The 27,642-nt window shown below is 37.9% G+C and overlaps 1 protein-coding gene across 3 annotated transcripts in view; it reads right to left on the minus strand.

Moving 5' to 3' along the window:
- Positions 1-27,411, minus strand: part of LOC149829939 (putative pre-mRNA-splicing factor ATP-dependent RNA helicase DEAH4) — a 149,889-nt gene extending 122,478 nt beyond the window's left edge. For 2 of the 3 annotated variants that reach the window (XM_090016178.1, XM_090016177.1), the window contains exons 1-4: positions 27,092-27,411; positions 26,247-26,339; positions 26,037-26,141; positions 17,454-17,671 (exon numbers count right to left, since the gene is read on the minus strand). In XM_090016178.1, the coding sequence (XP_089872304.1) occupies positions 17,454-17,671; positions 26,037-26,141; positions 26,247-26,339; positions 27,092-27,288 (613 nt within the window). In that variant the 5' untranslated portion in view covers positions 27,289-27,411. Of the gene's footprint in view, positions 1-17,453; positions 17,672-18,906; positions 18,990-19,194; positions 19,370-26,036; positions 26,142-26,246; positions 26,340-27,091 lie in introns of those variants that run through there. The other variant, XM_090016179.1, reaches the window with a different exon arrangement.
- Between the last annotated feature and the right edge of the window lie 231 nt (positions 27,412-27,642).

Below are 27,642 nucleotides of genomic sequence, written 5' to 3' on the forward strand. Positions count from 1 at the left end.
AGTTTTAATTATTATGATTCATGAATGAAAGCATGCATTTGACATGAATATGTGAATTGAATGAAAGCATGCATTCAACAAAAAAGCGTTAACTCATGCACATGCATATGAATATAGTTGTTTCATGCACATCTTTAAATTGGCATATATGAATGTGCATTGAGAAGCATTTAAAAGGAATGCATAGTGGCATGTTATTCATGATTTTTTGCATATGAATGCATAGATGATCAAAATGGATCATCATGGGTTGTGTGAGCCTTGAGCATGTGTTGCTCTTTGTTTTAGTTGTTCTATGCATTGCAAAAATCAAATGTGATATTATGGTTTTATTTGCACTGTTCTATGTTGCCACGGGCTATGGTCCGTAAAGAGCTTTGCATGTTGATTTGCGAGCTTATGTTATTAATTCTGCATGTTGAATTGCGAATTAAAGAAGATGAATTAATAACAAGATAAAAGAAATTAAAAGAACAGTGGAATCTACATTTCCTTGATGTCCCTTCTATAGTATGGGAATCTTAGACATTGCGATTTTGGGGAACCATGAGAATACTAAAGGGTGCGTTGTTGTGCTCCTAAACCCAATATTGAGATTCTTCTCCTGGCAACGGTTTTAAGAAGAGTTTGTCACTTTACCTAGAGGTGATGTGTAGATATAGCTGTTGTTTTGATATACCAAGAAAGTAGCATTATGGTTGTTGATTTTCATAGTGTCCCGATATTAGATGTTGATTTCTAATGTTCGGAAGGTTGTTTCGATCAAGGGCTAAGTTTGAAACCTAAAAATAAAATACAAATTGTGTATTAAGCTACAACTGGGAACCTAACTTGACCTCAGAAACTTTTACCTGTTTGGAGTATCCGCGGGCAACGGTAATAAAAAGAAAAACTTAAATTGTGTGCATTTAATAGGGACATACATACGAAAAAAAAACTCTGATAAAAGATAATAATGTATTCATGCATGTGCACTAAAATCATGCATATTTACTTGTTATCTTGTGTTATATGGGTGATTGCATGATACGTGCTTTCTATTGCATGATAAATGTTTTTATTGCATAATTGATGTTCCGTATTGATAATAATTGTTCTTTCTTATTTAGCACTTGTTCACTATTGCAAAAATTATTAAATAGATTATGAATTTGTTATAATTGCATCCCTCTAAAATATTGCATGAAACTTATTTGTGTTCTTTTTACTTATTTGTTTCATTAGAGAGATTTGTACACGAAATTCTGGCACCCCTACTTTTGTGTTTTTCGCAGCCTCAGAGGCCCAGTGAAGCGATTTGCTTTTGAGAAAAGCTACGAGGGGACTACACGACTGCTTTGCAGATTCTTTTGGACAGTGTAGCTCTTCTTTCTACTTTATTTATATTTTATTTGCTTATGTCTCAGACTCTATGCACTTTAATAAATAAAGTTTGGTTTGGTTTGAAAGATGGGTATAAGATCCATTGTGGTTGTGGATGTGTTATAACTGTAAAGGCCCATGGGTCTTTGAGAATATTTTCGCATTTGTTTAAAAAAAAAATAATTGTCACTTTTTCACGGGTATGAGTTGGGGTCGTTACACAACCCTAGAAAAAAAAAAGGCAATTGACAGATAAGGCCAGTACGAAGTTGTCATTCAGTTGACCCAAACTTGGATGAACAAGGGCAAACTTTGAGAACTTTAGATATAACATCATCTACGATCCATTGGCAAATCACCATGTTGATGGGCAATTATAGAAATCCACTAAGATGGTTTGTTTCTGCCAAGTGGTTTCTTTGGCAACTTGAATCTACTAAGATGAAGTAAAAGCTTAGACATGTAAAGGATGCCAAAAAAAATTCCATCTAGAAATATGGTTGAGGATCCTACACTCCTCAATATAACCAAATTGAAAAAAAGGGCTTCCATGAAAGATGGATATGGCTGCAGCCCGAAAAGGAAACCATGTGGTTGGCAAGTACAAAAGTCACATGAAAGAGGAGAGGAGGGAGAATAGAAAAGGTAAATTAAGCCTCCCAAGAAAGGGAGTGAAGATGGGTGAGGGACAGGCAGACAGGGTTGGGTTCAAGGAGTTTTTAAGATCAAGCCAAAGCAGCAACTGCCTCAAACAAGGGAGGAGGGACCACACTGATTAAATTAGGATGGAGGCATTTGCTAGCTAGGTATGGAGAAATTAGGCATGCCTTACCACAGAGTGAGCATCAGTCAGCACAAATGGATGTATGTACAACATTTTCCCAGATCTCAATTAGTCATGCTTTTGATTTGAGGCAGTCATGGCTCTAGGATGGTATGAGCTCACTTCAAAGATGTGTTTGGTGGGGCCTTATGCAAACTAAAAAGCCATTCATAAAAGGCCTATAGAAAAGCAACAACTCATAGTTATAAATCTCCTAGAGAAGGCAACACCTTATGCAAAGTCAGCCCTCGATGCAAGAGCAGGCCACTCTTCCTATGTCACTTGGACACTTTATTGACATGTATCTTGTGTCCTATGTCACATTAACTCTTCACTTAGCATGAGTATCACATATCAACACAAAATCATGTTAAAATATATGGATGTTATATATATATATATAATGCCCACTAGGGGCAAATTAGTCTTTTCACTTGTAAATACACATGTCCATTAGGGACCTTTCTTTTATTTTTTGTTTTCTTGTTTTTCTTTATTTTTTCATTTTGCTTTTGAAATGGGCCCACGTAAGAGACGTTGAGATCCTCTCCAATGGTCACAAATGTGACCGTTGTAGGGCCTCCCAACGACTCTATAGGCGCCCCTTTGCTTCCATTTGTTGTATAAATAAGGGGACTTGCCCACCACATTGTAATGCTTGTTAAAGCATTTTGAATAATAGATTATTTATATTTTAAAGCTCTTTCTCTATTGTTGTGTGTGTTTGTCACTTGCCACTTTGTTGCCTATTGTATTTTGCCCATTAGTGGCTTCTTGCTTGTGCATCTCTTGTAGTCACTTTGTGACATTGTTCTTTGCACTAGTGTTTCAGTACATGGTATCAGAGCCACTAGGTATTGGAAGCATTATTGGGACTACTCTCTCTTATGTTTGAGTGGTATTGAGATTCATACCCTTGTTCTTCTTCAACTCCTTCCACAATGGCCGACAAAAATGCAAAAATTAATCTCATTCAAATTAAATGGACCAACTATAGAATGTGGGTGGCCGCTATAGAAAACAACCTCAAAATTAAGAAACTTTGAGGATATGTACGTGGAACCATTCCGAAACCACAATTGAAGCTCACCAAGAAGGAGGGGAATGAAGAAAAAGCTTTGAGTGATGAAAAAAAGGCCAAAGCTATTCAGGAATATCAATCTAAAGTTGAAGATTGAGAAAATGGGCGCGCCAAAATATTGGCATGGTTCATATAACGTGGAACTTAAGAGTTTTGCTAAGCTAGCCAAATTCAAAAAAGCAAACAAAACATGGTTCTTATGAAAGGTATGTACACTCAAAAGGACCTTGCTAGGCACTTCTTTTACAGGAAAAAATAAGATGAACCAAGCAAGGGAATATGAGTATTAGATACTATTATAGTACGCTATCCCCTTTATGGGATGAACTTACTCTGCTCGAACCACAATGAGAAGGAAGCGCTATTGCCATTAGGCAAGAGCAAATAAAAAGAGATTTTTTCAATTTATTCATGGGCTTCGTCCCGAAATTGAACAATTAAGAGGATCCCTTCTTCGTTGGGCTTCTACTCCTCTTAGTGAAATCTTTGCCAATTTATGCCAAGAAGAAACTCGCTTGGCTCTTAAAAAGGGCGTTGATGAGGTCCATGCGGTATCTAGACCAAGAAATAACATGAGGACATATAAACCTCCTCATTTTTTGAAAAAATAACAATGGAGGAAGAAAATTTATTTGTCACCATTGTAATGAACCGGGTCATCTTAGACCGGATTCTCCTAAGCTTAAAAGGAAGGTGGCTTCCGTTGGAGATAATCAAAGCAATTCAAGTGAAGAATCAAAGAGGGATGGAGACATAAAAGACTCCATTGCTCAACTTACGAAAACTCTCCAAGAATTCATGAGAATCAACTTTTCCACACCTTTCACCTCCAGTGTCGCGATCTCATCAACTCCGAGTATGTCTTCTTGGATCCTTGATTCGGGTGCCTCCTTTCATATGACTTTAAATGCATCTCTTTTATCCAAATCAAGTTTTATTTCTTTTAAATCATTTGTTTTCACGACCGATGGAACATCATTAAATGTCGAAGGAATGAGAAACCTTAAAAAAGTTTTTTGTAAGGCAAAGAATTTCATGTTTCAAAGATTAGGATTATTCCAAAACTCAACTTAAATCTTTTTTTTCATTTCTCAAATAACTGATTTTGAATGTAGTGTCTCTTTTTCACCAACCAGTTACTATGTGAAGGATCTTCGGTCTGAGAAGCAGATTGGGCAAGGTCACAGAAGAAGAGACCTATATTACATGGATTTTTTTGTCTTTGTTATGCAAATCATTTTGTAATCATATTCAATCTAAAGATATTGGTACTTGGCACAAGAGGCTTAGTCACCCTAGCATTTCTAAGTTGTCTCTTTTTTCTTTTTTGGAAAAAATTTGTAATGAAAAAAAATGACAGTATCCTTGGAAAGGTGCATTCTCTTCCTTATCCGTATAACAATTTTATTTTCAATAGACCATTTGAATTAGTGCATTCGGATGTATGGGGACCGGTACCCGTTATCGCTAAAGGAGGATATTCATATTATGTTGTCTTTATTGATGATTTTTCTAGATGCACGTGGGTTTATTTTATCAAAAACAAATCTGATGTTTTCTCTATCTTTAAAGAATTTCATATTCTTACTCAAAATCAATTTCAATACAACACAACCATTTTTAGATCCGATACCAGAGGTGAATACATGTCCAATAAATTTAAAAATTATCTTAAACAAAATGGCATTATTCATCAAAGATATTATCTTAAAATCCCTCAATAAAATGGTCTTGCCGAAAGAAAACATAGGCATCTCATTGAGACAACAAGAACTCTTCTTGTCTCTAAAATTGTTCCAAAGAACTTGTGGGCCGAAGCCGCTCTTAGCGCAACTTATCTTATAAATCGAATGCCTTCCTCTATGTATATGTATATATATACATATTCATATATGTATATATATATATATACATATCTTAACACCCCACTCAAACTCATGGTACAACCACCGAGAGTTTGCCAAGTAGGAAGTGGAATCTGGGTGACGGTAGTGCTTTGGTGAAAAAATCCGCGAGTTGGTATTCTGATGGAACATAAGGCAATGTGATAGTCTTTCGCAGGAACTCTTCATGAACGTAATGGCAATCTATCTCAATGTGTTTCGTTCTCTCATGAAATGTATGATTGTTTGCAATATATACATCGCTCTTGTTGTCACAACACAATTTTGAAGGTTCTGCAGTATAAACCCCCAAGTCTTCGAGAAGTTGTCTCACCCAAACTAACTCAGACGTAGTGGTCGCCATGGCACGATACTCAGCTTCAGTGGAGGAGAGTGACACCTTCTACTGCTTTTTGCATCACCATGAAATTTTTGCATCACCTACAAATACACATAAACCAGTGGTTCAACGTCTATCATTGGCATCCCCTCTCCAAACAGAATCAGAATATGCAATGACTTCTAGTAAGGAAGAGGATGATAAAAACAAGCCAAGATTAATAGGTTTTTTAATATATCTAACAATTCTCATGCAAGAACACACTTTCAATCAAGTAGAATACTTGATTGAATCACTGATCCACCCACACAAGGGTCTAAAGAATTGTTATTGCATATATTTACTCATGAAAATGAGTTAAGAAACTAAAAGGCCTTCAAGGCCTATTTATAATACAAAGCCACATGGGGAGTAGCCCAAAGTAGTTGTTGGGCTGCTCCCAACAGTCATAAATATGATTTGGAGCTGCTCCCAATACTTCAAAAGTTGAAAAAGTAAAAAACAGAAAAATAGATTGTCAGCCCCTAATGGGCTGATGCCTATTGCAGTGAAAATACTGAAATACCCATCAAGTACATATACATATATGTATATGTATATATATATACATATACATATACATATATATATATATATATATTAATAGTTATGATATTAAAAATAACAAACTTTATATTTGAAGAAATGTAACCTTTCTTAAGGAACAAAATGAATTTGAGTTTCAAAAATCTAAGGAAGAAATTGAATATTCTTTCCTCTTTGACTTATTGCCTAGAAATAAGTCTAAAGATTTTGGTGATACTATTCGTGATGACAATTTTTATCAAAATGATGCTTTGTTGCATCAAAATGATGATTCTCATAATGAGAATCCCAATGATATACATGTATATACTCGGCGAGAGGGCAATGAACATCAAAATGCTTTCGATATATACTCTCAAGACATTTCTTTAGAAGATCAAGTTGAAGAATCCCTACCTAGGCGATCTTCTAGGAATAGTAGACCTCCTTAAAAATTTGTCATATGATTCCTTTTCTCCAAATTATAGAACTTGTTTAATGATGATCCATTCTTTTCACGAGCCTTCCAATTTTAAAGCTAAGCAACATTCACATTGGATTGATGCCATGAGACTTAACTTAGAAGCACTCAACAAAGCTAACACTTGACAATTGTAGGTCTTTCTTTAAGAAAAAAGGTTATTGGATGTAAATGGGTTTATAAAGTCAAAACCAATAGTGATGGGACATTAAAAAAATACAAAGCTAGGTTAGTTGCTAAAGAGAATCACAAGAATATGGAATTGATTATGAGCAGGGTTTTAAAACTCGCCGAGTCAACTCGGTGACTCAGCTCGGCTCGGCCCTCCAACGAGTCAACCCGGCAAGGTAAACTCGTTTTGCGAAAACTCGGCCTTGACTCGGCATGATTCGGGCTGACTCGGGCGAGTTTTGGGCACTTTTTTCTTTTTTTCATTTTTCAAAGGCTATGGGCAATTTTTTCATATGTAAGTGTCCATTTTTCAAAGAACAAATAGCATAATAACAATAGGCTTACCAACTTAATATAAAATCACAAAATTAGTAAAAGTCTATCAAATTTCACATGTCCATCATTCATTCCTTTTGGTAGCTCCAGGTAAGGAATCAAACCCAGTACCCCTCAACAACACTGACTTTGTTTGCATATTGTTACTGCATACCAGGTGGTTGAAACTTGAAACACAAGATGAAAGTCATTGTTATTCTTCTATATCCTCCATCAGATCCCACTTGAAGTGGCTCCTGTCAAAACTCCAAATCCTCCTCCTAAAGGGTTTGAGTTTATTTCTTTCATTAAAAGTTCACCACGCCACTACTTACAAAGAACTATACAAGTACATAGATACATAGAGCAAATGTCCATAAGGAAACTTTGTTGCTGTGAGACCTACACAATAGTAGGCAGCCTGCCAGCCTGTTCAAAACCAACAGCATAAAATGCCCACATTTATCATTATAATATATATATATACAATACAGCATTCTCATTATCCAAAGCTTATATGCATTTATGTGCAGATATATAAGGCATGGTCCAATCAACTCTATCGAGCCAGAATTCGCACTTTGAAAACTTAGCATAAAGTTGATGTTCTCTCAGTGTCTATAATACGATCCGTAGATGCTCTGAGTACTCCTATACGCTCTCCGAGTATATAAGGATATCATCGATGAACACGATGACAAAATAATTCAGCCACAAACTAAAAACCCGATTCATAAGGTCCATAAATGTTGCAGGGGCATTAGTGAGTCTAAAAGACATCACCAGAAACTCATAATGCCCATATCTGGACCTGAATGCGGTGTTCGGAATATCCTCTGCCCTGATCCGCAACTGATGGTACTCAGAACGACGGACGATCTTTGAGAACACCTTTAGTTTCCTCAGCTGATCGAACAAATCATCGATCCTAGGCAAAGGATATTTGTTCTTCACCGTCCCTTGGTTCAGCATGTGGTAGTCAATATAAAGCTGCATTGAACCATTATTATTCTTGACAAAGAAGATCATTGTACCTCAGAAAGATACACTCGGCCTTATAAAGCCTTTGTCAAGAAGCTCTTGCAACTGTTTCTTCAGCTCCACTAACTCTGCAGGTGTCATGCGATAGGGTACTCGAGAAACAGGTGTCGTACCAAGCACTAACTCGATCGAGAATTCAATCTCTCTGTGGTGGTAAACCCAGCAAGTCCTCGAAAAAGACATCCGAAAACTCACGAACAACGTCTAACTGCTCCAAGGGTGTCGCCTGACTGTCCTGCGCGGACACACTAGCCAAAAACACCATGCAACCCTGCTTGTGGTACTTCGAGATCTTCAAAGTTAAAACTATCTTCACCTCACTCGCTGATCTAGTTGAATGAAATAACGCAGACAAATCGGGACGCTCCAAAATAACTTTCTTACCCCAATACTGGAGGGTAGCATTATGTCTAGACAATCAGTTCATACCCAGAATGACATCGTAAAAAGTCATATCTAGTATGACCAAGTCAGCAGACAACTCATGCCCCTCGATCACCACGCAAACGGCAAGAAAATACCTCCCACAGGAAGAAGATGCACCCATAGGTGACATCACATCGAGAGCCTTCTGAAGGCTAGACGAAACTAAATCAAGTAAACTCTCAAACGACAAGGATATAAAACTGTGAGTAGCACCAAAATTAAACATCACACAAGCATAATGATCGACAACTAAAAAGATACCTTCGATCAGGTCAATCTGATCACCCTGTGTGGTTGTTGTAGCAGCGTAAACTCGCCCGTTGGTCCTACGTTGACCATGTTGTTGTTGCGGCGCCTGTTGTTGTCCTCCCTGAGTCCTCAGCCTGCTTGGACAATAAGTCGCAACGTGCCCAGGCAACTGGCACAGGTAGTAAACTCCCTTGAACATCAAACAAAAGCCTAGAGGATGGTTGTTGTAGCACCTGCGACACACTGATTGAGCTTTCCCCTGTTGTTGATGCCTCTGCTGGGGTCGACCCTGCTGAGTCCACTGTCTCTTACCCCCTTGCATCTTGTAGCCTACAGGTGGGTTCTTCCTCGCTCCACCCGAAGAACCACCTTCGTTGCCGCAACCCATCTCTAGACCTCTCTTATTCCTCGGTCAGTACTGTCGCCGACTCTATAGCATTGGCCAACGTAGTAGGTCGGCTCATCATCACACAGACTCGAAGTTCGTCCATCAGCTCGTGCACGAACTTGGTCGCCCTCGCCTTATCACCAAGGAATAAGTTGGGGCAGTATCGCTCCAAACTCCTGAATTTGGTGGCGTAGTTCACCAAGCTCATGTTCCCCTGAATTAGCTCGAGGAATCGCTGCTGAATCTGCTCCTGACCGAAGGAGAGAAAATAGGTGTCCAAGAACTCCTCCTAAACACCTCAAAGGGAATCACAACCACTGCATCGTACGTCACCCTTCACAGGGTGTCCCACCACTTCTTGGCATCGCCCTTCAGACGATACGTGCAAAAAGCGGTCTTCCTGTCCTCGAGACAGGTAGGACATCAAACGCCCGCTCAGTCTCCTCGACCCAGCTCTCAGTTGCCTCTAGGTCGGCCTTCCCTATGAAAGTTGACGGATTCAACTTCGGGAATTGCTCGTAGGTAACGCTATCGGGGTTCGAAGCAACCTCGGTGGGATGGGCACACCTAGGTATCTGTACCGTCTGCGTCACAGTCTCTGTCAGTGTGTGGAGCATTCATCATGAAATCCCTCTGCTCCTGCGAGTCTGCGAGAGCACAAGCAGAAGTTGAAGCGCGGTTGCGGCAATAGATCTAAAACATGAAAATTTTTAGAGACTCATACCTTGATCGATCTTACCCTCTTAGGATTGATCATGTACGCTTACAATAAATGCAATTATACAAGCACATCAAAAAAATTTAATTCATATCGCAAAAATTAAGAATAAAACCATGAATACATAAGAAATTCACGTACTTTCATAAAAGTGTCTCATAGCCTTAACAGTGAAGGAGACTGCTCTAGAGCACGAGACACAACTTGCTGACTTTTTTGGACAGGACACAATTACCAAAGGTGACTTTTAGTCTATAAAAGATGGTAATATATAAGATTTTGTGGTGGACTCTGATACCAAACCTGTGACAACCCCAACTCGTACCCATGAAAAAGTGGCAAAAAAAATTAATTGTGGAGACATTCCTAGAGACCCGAGCCCTTACAATTTAACACAACCACCACCACAAGGGATCTTATACCCATCATCCAAACCAAGCACAAACTTTAATTATTAAAATACTTAAAGTCTGAGACATAAGCAAATAAAGTATAAATAAAGCAAAAAGAACAATCACGTTGTTCAAAAGAATCTATGAAGTAATCGTGTGTTCCCATGGATTTCTAGATTTACCAAGCAAAAAAACCCATATTAGAGTAAATATCTAGATTTACTCTATTTCCATGGATTTCCACCCAAATATTGCATGCAAATCCAATCTATATTCAATTTCTCACTTGATTCAAGAGAGGAAACCCGTACCATGACCGTAGATCGAAAAAGAATTGAGAACGGATGGTGGAATTGGAAATGTCGGATGATTGAAGAAGAAAGCCCTATTCTTCTTCCTTTCTTCCCTCTTCTCTCTTTTTCTCTCTCCCTCTTCTCTCTTTCTTTCTCTTTCTTTTTTTTTTTTTTGAACTATAAATAGGAGAGGGGGTGACCCCCCGCCCTCTCCAGCCCCTTTTAGATGGGCTGGAGAGAGAGAGTGCTCTCCCCAATGGACTCTTACACTCTAAACTTCCAAAAATTTTAAAACTCTTAAGTGTTGACTTTTTTAAAGTTTTCATTTCAAATAGACTTTCTAAAACCTTCTTAGATTCTTCTACGTGTGTTTAAGGGCTCTACTAAGAGTCCTAAACAAATACCAAAATAAAATTTCGGAATTAAATAAAATTAATTAATTGTTTAATATTAAATAATAAATAAATTTTCAGAAGCTTCCAAAAGTTGCCATATTAACTTGGAAGACTTCTTAACATTAATTAACTTCAATTTAAAGGTATCTAATGAATTTAAAGTTGGAAAATCGTTGGACATGGATTTCGATCTGGATCTAGATCCAAGATCCAAATCCATCTCCAAAAATCTTAATGAGTCTTAGATAGAGCCCAGATCCATATTAATTTGGATGAAATCCATTGGATCCAGTCCGATCCAAATCTGGACTTGAACCGACAAACTGTTCCTTTTTTGAAAAAACACGATTTTTGGGCTAACCGTAGCCCAAATCCGAAAAAGTAAAATATCGTTACGCTCAGAATTTTGAGGTGCATCCAACGATATATAACTCGAATTTCGCTTCTGAAATTGATCTAAAAATAACCCGAATTTTTCCTGAATTTAAAGGTTGAAAATAAAACTTTTTTCACATTTTAAGTGGCTCGTTTAGGCCTTGGCAATGAGACCTGGGCCAAGCCCAAACTCAAAAGCATCGGCCTAAAATCGAGAATCTACCAATTTTTCTTCTATACTTGGCCAAATTTTCGAAAATCTCAAATTTAACTAAGTGTGAAAATACGCGATATTACAGTGCAAGTCAATTTCAAAATGCTTATACTACTATTCAGATGGTTGTCGTCACGAGAATTATCAGATATTTAAACAAAACCATAACCAAAAGATTATTCTTATCTTCCACTTCATCTCCTAATTTAATTGCTTATACTGACTCTGATTGGGGTGGTAACCCCAATTATCGTATTTCTACAAGTTATTGTGTTTTTCTTAGAGAATCATTAATCTCTTGAAGATGTAAGACACAACAAAAAATGTCTCTATCCTCCACGGAGGCTGAGTATAGGGCGATGGTCACAAGTACCACTGAACTTGTCTGGTTGAGAAGTGTGTTGAATGTGTTGCGACAATAAGAGTGTCATCTACATTGCTAGCAATCGCACCATCCATGAACGAACAAAAAACATCGAGATGGACTGTCATGTTCGAAATATTTTTTTACGGGGCACCATTCAACTACCATATGTTACTTTAGAGTATCAGCTAGCGGATTTCTTCACCAAAGCCTTACATCACCCCGTTTCTACTTTCTCCTAAGCAAATTCTCGGTGATCTCACAGTCAGTTTAAGGGGGGTGTTAAAATATATGGACGTTATATATTCTAATGCCCACTAAGGGCAAATTAGTCTTTTCACTTGTAAATACGCATGTCCATTAAGGACCTTTTTTTTATTATTTTTTATTTTCTTGTTTTTCTTTATTTTTTTCATTTTGCTTTTGAAATGGGCCCACATAAGAGTTGAGCCCCTTTTCTTCCATTTGTTGTATAAATAAGGGGACTTGTCCCACCACATTGCAATGCTTGTTAAAGCATTTTCAAAAATAGATTATTTATATTTTAAAGATCTCTGTCATATTGTGTGTGTTTGTTATTGTATTTTACACATTAGTAGCTCATTGCTTGTATGCTTGTGCATCACTTGTAAGTCACTTTGTGACATTGTTCTTTGCACTAGTGATAGATGACACTAGGACACTTGATGGACATGGCAAGACACTTCTTGGGCACCGTCAAACCAGTTTCACAAAGTCAACAATGTGTCATTAACTTTATCTGTTTTCTTTTATGATCTTATTTACTTATTTCATATTCACTAGGATATTTTTCTTTTAAAAGTTGTCATCAATTACATTACATTCAATTTGAAGTTACTTTCATTATTTGATGATCTTAATTATAGCAATTTAGAATTGTTGTTTTATACACACACGTACATACATCTACATGTGTGTTATTGAAAATTATTGAATTGCACTGAGCAAATGTGCATCGTGTCCCGCTCCTGCATCGGTATCCATGTGGCGTAGCTCTTGTCCGCACAATATAACACTAACATCAATACAAAATACAACATGACATTTTCGTCTACGTTTTTCTTTTCTTTCTTATCATTATCCACTACTTTGTAGTTTTCTTTCTTTTTAAAGGAAAGAAAAAAAAATTATATTATGATGAAATAAAGATCATGGTGATTACACCAATCTGGGGTGAGTACCTACCTAAAAGGCTACAAGAAAACCACGTTCATGAAATTAGACATTGAGTCTAAATCTAATCCATGATTGTTACCATGTGCACCATAAACCAGCGTCTAAGAGTTAGCCATCAACATCTGTGCAGTAGATTTCAGCGCAAGCTTGACTGGGGGCAGTGAGGCAGTTTCTACATATGCTTTAGTAGGAGATTCGGAACTAACCTCGGACTTGACTTCAAAAGAGCCAAAGGAGAGATCTCCTGGTGAGGATAGTAGTAAATATCTTCTTCACTGGGGCAGGTAGGAGACTGTTCTTGAAACAAAACGAATGGAAAAGAAGTTTTTGTGTATGAAGTAAGAGGTAGAATAGAGGATCAATTAGTTTTTAGTTATTTGATATTTTCTTTGTTAAATTTGCCACTGGCATTGTAACACCTACGAATTTTATTTATTTTAACTTTTAAATTCGAGCGAAATTCAAGTTAAATTTGAGTTAAATTCAAGTGAAATTCAAGAGTTTAAATTGAACTAGGACTAGAGCTCTAGTTGGATCTGTTATAACTTGTAGATCTCGTAGGAGATCCGATTTGGCAATTTCGAATATGGGTTGGTTCGAAAAATGCATTTTTAAAAATGGATTGGCATCCATTTTGGGTTTTTTCAACCTGGATTGGATCCAGAATTTGATTTTTTAAAATTGGTCGAAGTGTATTTTGGACCTAACCCATAGTCTTAGTAGGATGTCACAGTGGTATATGGTGCCCAGAGGATCACACCTAGCTCAGTGGAGCACCATGTATCAATGCGGGGTTCACAGGGGCCTTGGAGGTAGCCAGGGGTATTTTAGTCAAATGCACCCTCTCTATATCAAGTGGCAATTTCGAAACACGTAGAGATCTTTCATATGGGTCCCATGACACTTGAAAATATGGCTAATTATTTAAATAGTGGATTCTGGAAATGTCATATATGGATCCAAACATTAGTATTTGGATTTTGGATTAATTAATGGATTTCATATATATTGGATTGACTCTAAACCATATTAACTGGACTCAATGTGGGTTTGAATTAGATTTTGGGTATGAACTCTTAATTAAGGAGTTTGGACCGGACTTGATTTGGTCATTTGATCCAATATCAAATAGATTGGATCCATAGGGTTGGACATTGTGAAAAACGTCATTACTGGTCCGGTAGAAATTTCGATTGATCGGTGGCTCACCTATTTAATCAGAGTCAACTTTGACGTTCCTTATATCGAGAGCATCAAGATCGACAATCTATACTATTTTTTTTATTTGTGCATGTACAATTAAATCTAAGACCACCACGACGATCTACGTTTCGAGGGCTATCGAATCGACTATTTAAACGTTAAATTTTATTGAGTATTTAGGTATGTAAGTCTCTCGAAAAGTTACCATATCATTAAAACCCAAGCTAGGGTTAGAAGTCTCCACCTTTCTTCTATAACTTAATTAATTTTGAAATTTAATAAGTTAGAACCCATAATTTATTTATTTTTTTATTAATAAAAGAGATTAATACATACTAAGCTCTTATATTATGGGACTCTTGCCTAAGACCATCAATAAATAGAGGTCTTCATGAGGAGGATTAACAAGGTTAGTTTTCTCTCCCTCTCTCATTCTCGTTAGAATTCTCTCGTCTCTTTCTCCTTTTCTTTTTTATTTTCTTAGGAGTTGGCTTTGTTTTGTTATGATCTTGATTACTAATGATATTGTCTTGCTTAGGGATAAGAATGGTTAATTGTGAAAGCTTGTAGTTGTATGTTTATGTTTATCGTCATTGTAATCATGATCCTTATTATGGTTGTATACTATGTTAATGTTATGCTATGAATTAACTATTTTTGAAAAGATGTATGCTTTGTGTATTTGTATTCTTCACATGCCTATGTTGTGGGTTATTAATGCCCTTACCTTTAACATTTTCAGGTAATGAGTAAGCTGACAGGTGATGATAGGAGGCTCGAGGTGGGGTCAAAAGAGACATTCTTTTAGGGCTTCTGAGAGGACTTGAGTTAGTTTATTTGTTATGTTTGAGTTGATTGGAATTGTAAAATCTGATTAAGTGAGACTAGGAATTTGATTTATTTCAATTCAATTGATGGTTTGATTCAATTAATTCTAGTCTTATATGTGTGAGTTGAGAATTGTAACCCACCCAAGGCTTGAACCGTGTTTAAAAGAGTTTTCATTGTACTTCTTGAAAATCGTGTGAAGGGATATAAAAAAATAATTTCCTAAATTTTCGGTTTCTAAAATTTGGGCTTTACAGACATGGATACATTTGAATCTCTTTATGTTATTAAGTCTTGACTTGGTAATTTGTTATCAGTCAATAAGAATTATGCAATATATATATATATAATTCAAATAATTAAATACATGAACATATCTTTGTTCTACTTTGTAAATTTTCCATATCCATGGTGTATCCCATGTTCAAGTCCATGTGATGCTTCTCCATCTGGTGGTGTGGAGACATGAAAACCTATTACAGCTCCTATTGCCATGGATATGGTATGTTGATCATGAATTGCTTTGACAAGGTTTGGGTTGTAGGCTTTCAAGTTCCAGCAGCATCAGATGAACCACTGTCGCCTTTTAAAGTTCAAGGTAATGCACTACAAGCACAAGCAACAGTTATTACAGTCATAGGTGAGGGAGATTGAGAGAGGACTCAAGATAGATCTACCAAGAAGAATATTGTTGGGATATGAGATGGTCGATGACATAGGCAAAGGGATCTAGAAGAAGAGAAATGTAGAGTCAGAAAGAGGGTCCGGGTAGGGTCTAGTAGAAGGGTAAAATGGGTTTCCAAGATAAACACTGAAAGAAGGGTTGGGGGAGGGATATTAGGGGGTGGAACTGCCTCAACACTGGACAACAGATAGAATGACAATGTGGCAGGGCTGTGACTCATTTAGGTACTAACCAGCGTTCTCTTATCATGGTTCGTTGCAAAAGTCTTGCCTACGTGCCTCCCTTTATTTATCTTGTACAACAGTTATACTGAGACTTGCACCCTTCACCAAAAAGGGTCCTTTATAGCAGCAAATAAAGAGGCTAAACAAATTTTCAAACTCCTAGGCTTGACAAGGACAAGATTTCCCCCAGTGGAAAAAGAAACCAAACTTGGTAATATATTTCAAGATTTCCTTCATAATATTTAATCTGCAAAAGCCTCATAAACATATGTTTGTGACAATACAATAGTTATATGAGAAAAAGCAAATACTTGAATTTAGATCAACAAATGCATATCAAAGAGAAAAATTACAAATCTTATCACAAATGCAACAAAAATAAAAAATATTCGATATTTTACAACTTTAAAAATAAGAATTCAACTATAACATGAATGAAGAAATAGAAGCTACTTATCATTTTTTTCCTCTTCCTTCATCAGTATTCCATATATTTCCTTTAGAATAAAGGGAAATTAATCTACAATATGTAACAACAAGATCCACAGAGACCTAGCAACTCTACTTGCAAAAGGACCGGCACAAATAATAAAGAGTTCACTTTTTTTTCCTCCATAGCATTTGATTATGCAACATATTTGACAAGTTCATAAGTTATATAAAGTCCAGCAAGAAAAGGTTAATTACATTTAACATATTTTCCATGCTTTCATAATAAATCATACATAATAGGCAATCGATGTCAGTCAGTCCCTCCTTTGTAGATTATAAACAGCACAAACTTTAGTAACTGTGCAAAGTCAAAATAGCTGGAGTGCACACATAAGCATGAAGCACATGGTTGCAGGGAGGGAAAAAATCACCCTAAACGATAAGCAAAGAGAAGCCATCAATGGCAATCATTAACAAATGATATAGTTTGCATCAAGGTCACAGATATCGGCAATATTTTCAAAATATCGTGATATTATCGCTGCATTTTCAGCAAACGATATTATAGGCAAAATATCGTGATATTTTGAAAATATCAATAGTTTGGTTATATTGTGTTATTATCACGAGAATATCGCAATATTCTCGTGATAATATCCCAATATTATCAATTATTGTTACTGTTTTTATTTATTTTCTACATCTTAAATGTGTTTTTCCTCTTTATTTTGCATTTTTTTACTTATTTCTTTTATTATATATGTATTTTATTATCAAAACATGATATTCTCTTTCTTATTTTTGTTATTTTTATACATTTTTTTTGAACCCCAAGTTTTTTTTGAGAATTATCACCAAACCTATAATATCGTGAGAAATAGCCTGAGATATTGCCGATACCGATATTTGTGACTATGGTTTGCATCCAGTTGCGTGCATATGCTGGAGCCAATAAACAAAGTTGAAAGGAAATGCATCCCACATGTGTGATGGTAGACTTTTGGCTTACCAAGTGCAGTCTGCAAAGAAGATTCAAGATAGCTGGCAGGGGTTTCTTTGTTGTATAATATCTCCACAGGAAACAGCTTCCCAGGGATAGTCAACACCGGGCAATTCAAGAAAAAGTTTGATACCTTGGCACCATCCAGAGTTGCAGAGGTTATTAAAACTTTCAGATCTAAGAGACGTATCTTAAGCAAGTGTTTCATCAGACCCAATAATATGTCACTGCAAAAAAAAAGTTATAATGAAGCAATATGATGTCAGCAAAATATATACATATTACACACACATATATATAAGGAAATGAAAACCTACAAAACTGGCACTGCACTAAATGAAACAAGATAATGGATTTCTGGTGATTTTTTTGGAAATTCTGACCCCATAGATCTGTTCAGCATGATTGATTTATTAGAAATCGACACTTGGATCATGCATTTTTTATGAAAAAAAATGGTATTTGGAGCCTCAAAAATTTATGAAAATTGTAAGCCGTTGATTTTGAAACCTTATAAAAACCTATCCATGCATCTGAATCAAATTTTACAAGAAGTGGTTTTGTAATATCTCGTAATTTTCCCTATATTTTCAAGTTTTTTTAAATACAATTTTTAATTAAATAATTATATTTTATATGTCTGAAATTGAAAATAATAAATTATTATATATGGGCTGACGTCAATGTGGGCCTCGACATGGTCCAGGGCCCATTGATGAGATCAATATACGTGTGTGTGTATATATATATATAGGTTGACGTCAACATGGATCTGAACTTGGTCCAGGATCCATATCGATTAAAAAGCCCATGTATATATATAGGTTCACGTCAATATGAATTTGGACCTGTTCCAGGATCCATATCGACTAAAAAACCCATGTACGTGTATATATATAGGTTGACGTCAATATGGATCTGGACCTGGTCCATGATCCATATCGACTAAAAACCCGTGTGTTTATATATATATATATATATATATATATATATATATATATGACGTCAATATGGATCTGGACATGGTCCAGGATCCATATTGACCGATACCGATGAATATAAATACATATATATGGGCTGAAATCCGAGTAAATTTGGGTCATGGGTCAAGCCTAGACCATAGCCCACCTATAAATCCTTAAAATAAAGGAATGAATTTAAAACTTTAACATACATATATATATATATATATATATATATATTTTAATGAGGGTAATTAAGTTAGGGAAGAGTTATATGTCAAATAGAACTCCATCCCAAGCATAATAAGAAGGGGAGGGGGCATCACCCCCTAGAAGAGTCCCTCTTCTATAAATAGAGAGGCTAAGCCTCACTCTCTCAAAAACAGTGGAAAAAGAAGAGAGAGAGAAAGAGAGGCAAAAGAAGAAAGAGAAAGAGAGAGATGGAGAGGAAAAAGAAGAGAAAGAAAGATAGAGAGGAAAAAGAGAGATAAGGGTGTCACCTTTTTCTTTTTCTATTTTTTCCACGTTTTTGCTGCAGTAAGGTACGGGTTCTTCTCTTTTTCCGATAGTTGATTCCTAGCAACTGGACCACGCAGAATGCATATGCAGGATTAGATATTCAAAAAAAGCGTCAAGAATGCCTAGGTCATAGCAGCAAACATGTTTTGCTGGTAAACATATTCCAGTTTCCATATATATATATATATATATATATATATATATATATATATATATATATATATATATATATATATATATATAGTAGAGGGTAGCTGCCTGCCACTAACTTGGCTCTGTCGTCCATCCAACATAGTGAACTACCGTTAGCTCTGTCGTCCGGCGTGGGACTGCACTTCCAAGAGTGTCGTATGTTCCTTCCCCTAGTCGTCTGCAACATTTGCAGACCTGTCGGACCTTCTGAAGATCCCAGATCCAGCCGAGCCTATCTCTCCCTATCGTTCGGCAACCTCCTTGCCACATAGAGCCCATCGTCCAACACAGCGGACCGCCTGGAGTCTGGCATGGGATTACACTCTAACAGTGTCGTTCGGCGTGGGACTGCACTCCAACAGTGCAATTTGCTCCTTCCCCAGTCGTCTGTACCACCTGCAGACCACCCAAAAATTGTCTGAGGGCCTCAAAGGGCCTGTCGTCCAGCAACCGCCCTGTCAGCAGACCGACAAACCACTCTATCGTCCAATATATCAGACGACAGACCACTCTGCCATCTGGCTTCCCCTATGTCCTCTGCACCCTCTGCGGATTGGTCGGTCCATCTGAATGTCTCGGACCCTGGAAAACTCCTACCTTAGGCTCCCACAAGGCCTATCGCCTAGCAACCACCGTGCCACACTTAGCTCGTCGTTCAACACAGTGGATAACGATCAACTTTGTCGTCACCATGGAACTATACTCCAACAGTGTCGTCCAGCATGAGATTGTACTCCAACAGTGTCGTCCAATGTAGGACTGCACTCCAATAGTGTCGTCCGGTCCTCTGTCGTTCGGCATGGGACTGCACTCCAACAGTGCAATCCTCCCTGATCGTCTATAGCACCTGCAGACCACATTACCATATGAGAAACCCCTCTCATAGAGTCTGTTGCTTGGAGCCCTAAAAGGGCCCATCACCTGGCATAAATCCCCGTTGCCAAGTGTTGTCCATATACTGGATGACAAACCGTTTTGTCGTGCGTTTGTTTTCGATCGTACACCAGGAAACGGTGAAAGGCTTGTTGTTGGAACCCGTGCACGACCATCTTACCCGCTTTTCAATTGATTTTTATCCTTTTTAGGGCCTTATTTTCGTTTTCTTTAGGTCTTTTTGCATTAGGTTCATGCATATATACTAGGTTTAGGCCTATCACATTTTAAAAACACTAGATTGAAGAAAATTCATGTCACATAAAAAGTAAGAAAATACAACCTCCAACAAGTTAAAATTTTACTGGAGACCTTGTTTTGATCTGATTATGTGCTCTTCGTTTTTATCCCTCTTAGGATTAGAGCCCCTCCTTTATTGGGAATTTAAAAAAAAAACTTTCGCCCTATCATTTGGATCTTCGGATCTCTCTACCAATACTTTGAAGTTGTTAGCTTGGGTATATCGGTGATGGTACTTTGGAGCCGAATAATTCACATATTAGTACCTTTAAGTTGTTAGCTTGGGTATATTAGTGGTGGATCCGAAAAGGAACCCAGAGAAACCTCACATTCGTGGATACACTTTTCGAGGAGAACTAGGGTACCACTGTTTTTTGAAAAAATTCTCGTCACTTTATTTTGGCTTGTGTGAACCATTGTGTGGGATATAATGAATAACTGATTCAAAACCTAAAAACTTAAGTCCATCTCCATCCCAGAGGAACAATCTCTGAAAAATCTCACATACGGGATGCCACCCCATATGATGCAAAACATCATATTCGATGAGGATCCTGAAGAAAGGACCCATATCGATGTCCCAAATGAGCGAAGGACGACCGGAAAAAAAAAACCTAAGGTTTCGATAGTCCAATTCACATTGATACCCTTACCAGTCTCATAAAAGCCCTCACACAGGTTACGAGACAAAGAGCTCTAGCAAGGATGAGTTCATTAGAAGATGAATCCTCAGGATCTCGCATTTCAAAGTGTGGTCCAAAGAAATGGAAGTGTTAGAACATCGGTATCCCTATCGATCTCGTAAAGGTCTCTACACGGGTTACGAGACAGACAACTCTAGCATAGACGAATCCCTACAACCTCACATTTCAAAGCTTGGTCCAAAGAAGGGGACGTGCTAGCACAAAGAAGACAGAGCATAAAAGTGATTGAAGGAAAATGAGAGCGATCTAAGAAATGTTGGAGCAAAAACAGGCACAAGTCGAACGAAGGGCCAAGAGAGCCCAAGAAGAGGCACGAGTAGATAGAAGGGTCAGGAGAGCACAATAATCAGATTATGAAGAGGGTTATAACCAATGGAGTGAGTCCCAGGTGTTTGATTAGGAGAGAAAAAATCACAAACCCCGGTTGGCTCACCTAGTCCAAACCTCGTCATAAGAATCGAGCAGGAAGATCAAGTCTTTGGAAGATATGGTATGAAACCATAGTGGTAGAATAAAATACATGGATATGGATCGGAGAGAATATTCATTGGAAGATTTCTTACTGGAGGAATGTGACCATAATGATGAGGATACTCTCCCAAAGTTTCTAAAGTTTAGTGAAAAAGGAGATCGAAGAACACATATGGCCCTATTCATGGGAAGTGTAGTTAAATATCGGAATAACGATAGGAGGCTGATCAATTGGTCCCCAAGAGTCTGGAATGGGTCGCCACCCTGAACCTTCAGCAGGTCAGGGAATTTAAACAAATCATTAACCTTTTAATGGATTGTTTCTGATTTAATCTTAAAGCCCTCCCGACCATAAATCAATTGTATGACCTGAAGCATAAGATAGATGAGAGTTGTCGCGAGTTCATAAACAAATGGCGGTTCATGGCCAACAACATAAAAGAGTTGATCTTAGGCTCCCATGCCCTGATGATAATCACGAACAACTTCTCTCAACCTCTGAGGAACCTAATCAACATGGCTTAAGTTGAAACCTATGTCAAACTTAGGCTATCGCCTTTGAGGTAGACATCAAAAGAAGAGCATATAACGGGTTCCTAAAAAACAATAGGGACAACAACATATGCAGGAAGTCATACTCATCCAAAAGTTAGGTCAACACTATTTGAACCTCAACACAGACTGCGCAAAAAGATGGCAATCAAAGTCAAAAGACAAGCAATCAAAAGACTGCCCCAAGGTAGTCGAACACTAATAAGAATGGATATGGTGGAAATCTGAAGTTGACCAGGGACCGAACATTTATAAAGTTCAAATAACCTCAATCACAGGTCCTAGATCTCCTGTTACGAGACAGCCTAGTCAAGTTGCTTGAGGTGTCAAACCCATCACAGATGAAGGTCAAAGACTCATCCAAATACTGTTGATACCATAGAGTCGTGGGTCGTGACACTGAGGAGTATTTTATCTTGAAGCACATTCTACAGGATAACATTGACAATGGTGAACTACTTGTGGACCCGGACCAATAGAATAAGAGTAACAATATGGGCATCTTCTATGGGCCTTTCTCAAACCACACCATTGAAGAAGGGGGTCCAAGCCTGTGAACCGAAGGGGAATTGGCTTCCCGAAAAGGCCATAGAGCAAGGACCATATGCCAACACAATGGTTTGCATTCCCCGAGCCCTAATTTGCAATACATGTTCTTGTCCACTACTAGTGGTTCCCCAAATCTACTACCAAGGAGGGAGAAGGGTGCAAAGAAGACAGATTCCATGGGAAAGCTAAGAAACTTCACGAGAGAACTCGTAGATAAGAGTGATTTGTTTGGACCCACCAAACAACGGTTACACCCTAGGTTCCTTCCCATGTGTCCTGTCACAAATAGGCCATTACGGAAAAGGATGGTCTCCCTCTACAGCCTATGTTGGCTAGTCTTGAGGGGCAAATTGACAGGTCGACTATTTGGTCAATGGAAGAAACAATCTCATTATCAAGCTCAATAATGAGTACAACATCATCCAGTTCAGACCAAGTATCAGTCTATGTAACATGGACTCTTCTAACAGGGCACCACACCTACGTCGCACCCGCACACAGGCGGGTGCGACACTTGTACATAGCTTCCTTTATGTTAGGTGAAGTCAACCACATTGAGGTCCATTTCTATTCAAAAGCAGATTCAGTTAACCCTAATCAAGTCCATTTTTATTTATATTATACAGATAAATACATAAATGCACACACATACACGTAGTGTTAACTTAAAACTGTTACAAATTTTAAAAAAAAAATGATGTCTAATTTAGGCTTTTTAAGATATTTCTTAGGTACTGAAGTTGTGCACTCTCCTCAGAAGTAATTAATGTTAAATTAAGGTTGGAAAATGGGATTTTGCTTGAAGATCCTACACCTTACCGCCAACTAGTTAGGTCGCTTACTTACTTGTCTATCACTCGGTAAGATATAGCTCATGCAGGTCACTCAGTCAGCTAGTTTCAGCATGCTCTGACCACTGTGCACATGAGTGTTGTCTTAAGAATTATTAGATACATCAAGAATACTATAACAAAGGGGGTTTTTTGTCTTCATCTTCTTCATTGGATTTACATGCTTATTATGATGCTGATTGGGGTGAAAATCTCAAATGAATCTCAACTGCGGGTTTTTGTGTATTTTTAGGTGACTCATCTTATGGAGATACAAGAAGCAGCAAAAGGTATTATTATCGTCAACCTAAGTTGAATATAATGCAATATCTACAACAACAATGGAGCTTGTGTGGCTAAAAAGTGTTCTTAGTGATATGGTAGTAATCATCTTAATACCTTCAAAGATGTGTTGTGACAATAAAAGTGCAATCTACATTGCAAGCAACCACACCTTTCATGAGTGAACCAAAATATTGAGATGGATTGTCATTATATGCGTGATGAGTATATGAGAAGAACTATTACTTTGTCGTATGTCACATCGAAGTACCAGCTTGCATATTTTTTTACCAAAACTCTTCCTGTCCCTGAATTTATTTTTCTCCTTAACAATCTTTCGGTCATTTCACCGTAAGTTTGAGGGGGTGATAAAATATATATGTATGTATATATATACACATGTATATACATACATATATATATTCAATATTGTAATAGTTAATGCCCTGTAGGAGCATTTTAGTCTTTTCACATGTAATAATAATTGTTTATTAAAAACAATTGTTTCCTTTTATGTAATTACCCTTGCCATTGGGGCCTCTATGATCTAAAGACCACAAAATCGTTGGGGCCCCAACAGTCATAAATATGAGCATTGGGAGCTCCCCAGCGACTCTATGTGGGGAGCTCCCAATGGCCTCCCTTGTGGTTTTTATATAAATAGAGGATGTGTTCCCGCTATTACTTAATGTCTTTCCAAGCATATTATCAATAAACATCATATTCTTTTACTTGTTTGTGTTGCCCTTTGTTGGGTCTTTGTATTGTCCCATAGTGGACTTGTACTTATGAACTTTTGTGCTTATATTGTGCCTTTGTATTGCTCACTCTTGGACTTGAACATGCTTTTGCACTTTGTTCTTATAATTATGCATACTTCATTACAAGGTCATCATCCCGCAACCCCAGGTAAGCCTTCAAAAACCTAGATTTTGTAAAATACAACAACAACAACAACGCCTTCATCCCAAAACAATTGGGGTCGGCGATATGAACCAAAAAAGAAAATCATTTTGGGTCTTCCACATGAATCCTTCTCCTCCAATCATTTCTATCCAATGTCATGTCCTCGGTGAGGTTCAAATCATTCATATCCTTTCCTATCACCTCCATGCATGTCTTCCTAGGCCTACCCCGACCTCTTTTAACTAATATATTTTCTCATTTCTCCATCCTTCTAACTGGAGCATCATTAGGCCTTCGCCGAATATGTTCAAACCACCGTAAACAATTCTCTCTCATCTTATTTTCAATGGGTGCAACGCCTACCTTCTTACGTATCTTCTCGTTCTGAATCTTATCTTTTATTGTATTTCCACACATCCATCTCAGCATACGCATCTCAGCTACACTCATTTTTTGAATATGATGTCTCTTGGCAGCCCAACATTCCGTACCATATAAAATAGATTTTGTAAAATAGTTTTTGAAAAATAAAAAATAAAGAGCAAACAAGTAAAAAATTGAAAAAAAAATAATAAAATTTAAAATCCAAAAAACTTCTCTCTTTTGAGGCCCAGACTATCACCTTCGTTGCAGGAGCATGCTATTCATATCGACAAGGTCAAGGAAGCTTTTGTTAAACCCCTTGTTTTTGTTTTCTCTAACCTATCCAATGATGTCTTTTTCATTAAAATCATGTGGGGACGAGTCAAAAGAGTTTGAACCTAAGCGTGGAGCCAAAAGACGACAATCCAGTCTACAGCCCCCTCTACCAGACGGCAATCCCGTCTACAGCCCCATCTACCGAACGGCAATCCAGTCTAGGGTCTCATTACTGGATGGCACTCTGGTGTACAGTCTGGTCTCGTCAAATACACGAATAAGCCTCTAAAAAGTCCTATCCCACTTGGACTCAACCTCTCCTTGCGCATTTTGTGTGGGACTCTCCCTAGATAAGCCTTATCCCCATTGAGGATAAGCCTGGATCCATTTGGGTTGGATTTTTATCTAGAAACCCTGGATCCATATCTCATAGAGGACTTCTATAAATAAAAGCTGACCCCTAGAGTCAGGGGGCTAGATCTAGAAATCATATACCTGAGTGCTAGCCCTAGAAAAGAAGCTTACCCAAGCCTTGCATGTGCTCAGACCCTTCCTCTCATAAGTCATAAGCTGCCATACCTACGCGAAGGTGCTGCTCAATTGAAGGCAAAAATATGGATAACACAAAAACGAGAAAAAATTGGATACATGACATGAAATAGAGACTTAAGTCAGAGAACAAATAAAGACTCAAGTATCATTTGAGACTAAAGCAAGTTACTTCAAACACGATAAGCACCTAACCAAAAATCATGCTAAGCTCAACAATTATGCATGAAAGGCTTGCGGGAAAAAAAATAAAGAGAAACTTACGTATTTAAGCTTCTCTCGTGAGCCTCATCCAATATAATAACAGAGTAATGACTCAGTTTAGGGTCAGAAAGGCTTTCACGAAGGAGAACACCATCAGTAAGGTACCTGAACATTCCCAAGCTCTGAATAGAACATTATTGATGAAACAAACATAAAGCATAGAGCCCATTGTCTAATATTGATACATGAGTTTGGAAAAAAAAAACTTACTTAATGCATGTTTTGTCCGATGTACGGTCTTCGAAGCGAATGGAATATCCAACCTCTTCACCAATGTTAACTCCCAGCTCAGATGCAACTCTCCTGAATGCACATCCAAACATTGATGAAAATTTGAAAGACTATTGCATGTCTTAATATATCATTCCAATTGATATACTATTGATAGTACAACAATATCTAGTAGAAAGACATAGCTGCAAGTGTTATCTACTTAGTTGGACCTTACCGATTTTTTGTCGTCAATAAATGCCGGTGCATCCTGATTCTTTTGCACCAGAATTCCATTCAAGTTGGAATTCCATTACCATTGAATCCCAGAACTTGTATATCGCGTCAATGAGTTTTAAAACCCTGGATGTTGGGTATTTCCAAAGTTGAGCGTCTGAATGTTTGAATCAGAGGGAAAAAAATCTGGAATTTGAACTTTTTCTTTTTGCATATGGTGGAAAGCAAATTCTGCATATTGAGTATTCAAACACTGAAAATTACTAACAAAAGCTCCTGAGCTCAATGGCAAGCTGATACAGAACACATCTTGAGATCATTTTTTCTTTAAGACCCTAAGATCCTTCGTCAGTGAAATTTATTATAAGGGGAAAATTGTGGAGGGTAAACGAAAAACCCTAGACTCATCGAATTTCCATCAAACTAATAGGCGGTTTAAGGGCGCCAGTGCTGAAACCATTGAGGGGCTAGTAGATGAACCAAACGTTCAGGACAAGTCAGGAAATTGCATTAGCACATAGAGATTTCAGGAAGAAGAACGACGGGGGAATAATGGAAAATCCTGGAACTGGGGGAACACCAAAGAGGAAGAGGGGAAGAAAGAATACCTCGAAACGGAGACGGCAGCGACGCGGCGAGGCTGGGTTACGGCGATGGCGCCGGACTTGGTGTAGCCGTGGCGGTGGAGGATCTGAGAGAGCTTGGTGCTCTTGCCGGAGCCCGTCTCACCGATCAGGACGACGACGGGGTTTTTCTTCACCGCTTCCACGATCTCATCCTCAAATTTGAGGATCGGTAGCTCCATGAGAAAGAGAGCCTTCCTTCTCCGGGCGAGGATATATATACCGTTCGCTCTGGCACGAGAGGAAGAAAAAGGATGGAAGTTGCAGCCAACGAAGGGGACATTCGAAGTGAGCTTTTGGCGTTCGGGGTGGAACGCGGGGAAACCTTGAAACAGTATAAAAGACCGAAGTATTTTTCACACGGAACACGCAGGTGCGTGTTCTTGGGTCTGAACGAGGGCCACGTACCTAAGCACGGGGCTCGTTTCCCGTGTGTGTGCATCCCTTAGCATCGAAGTCGTGTGTGTTTGCGTATCTTTTCTTGCCATTAGCGCTATAAAATAACGTTTTGAGTAATGCATCAAAATATATTTTAG

This window comes from Nuphar pumila, chromosome 8 (genome assembly GCF_984573655.1).
Source record: "Nuphar pumila chromosome 8, dmNupPumi1.hap1.1, whole genome shotgun sequence".
In the NCBI taxonomy this organism is placed as follows: Eukaryota; Viridiplantae; Streptophyta; class Magnoliopsida; order Nymphaeales; family Nymphaeaceae; genus Nuphar; species Nuphar pumila.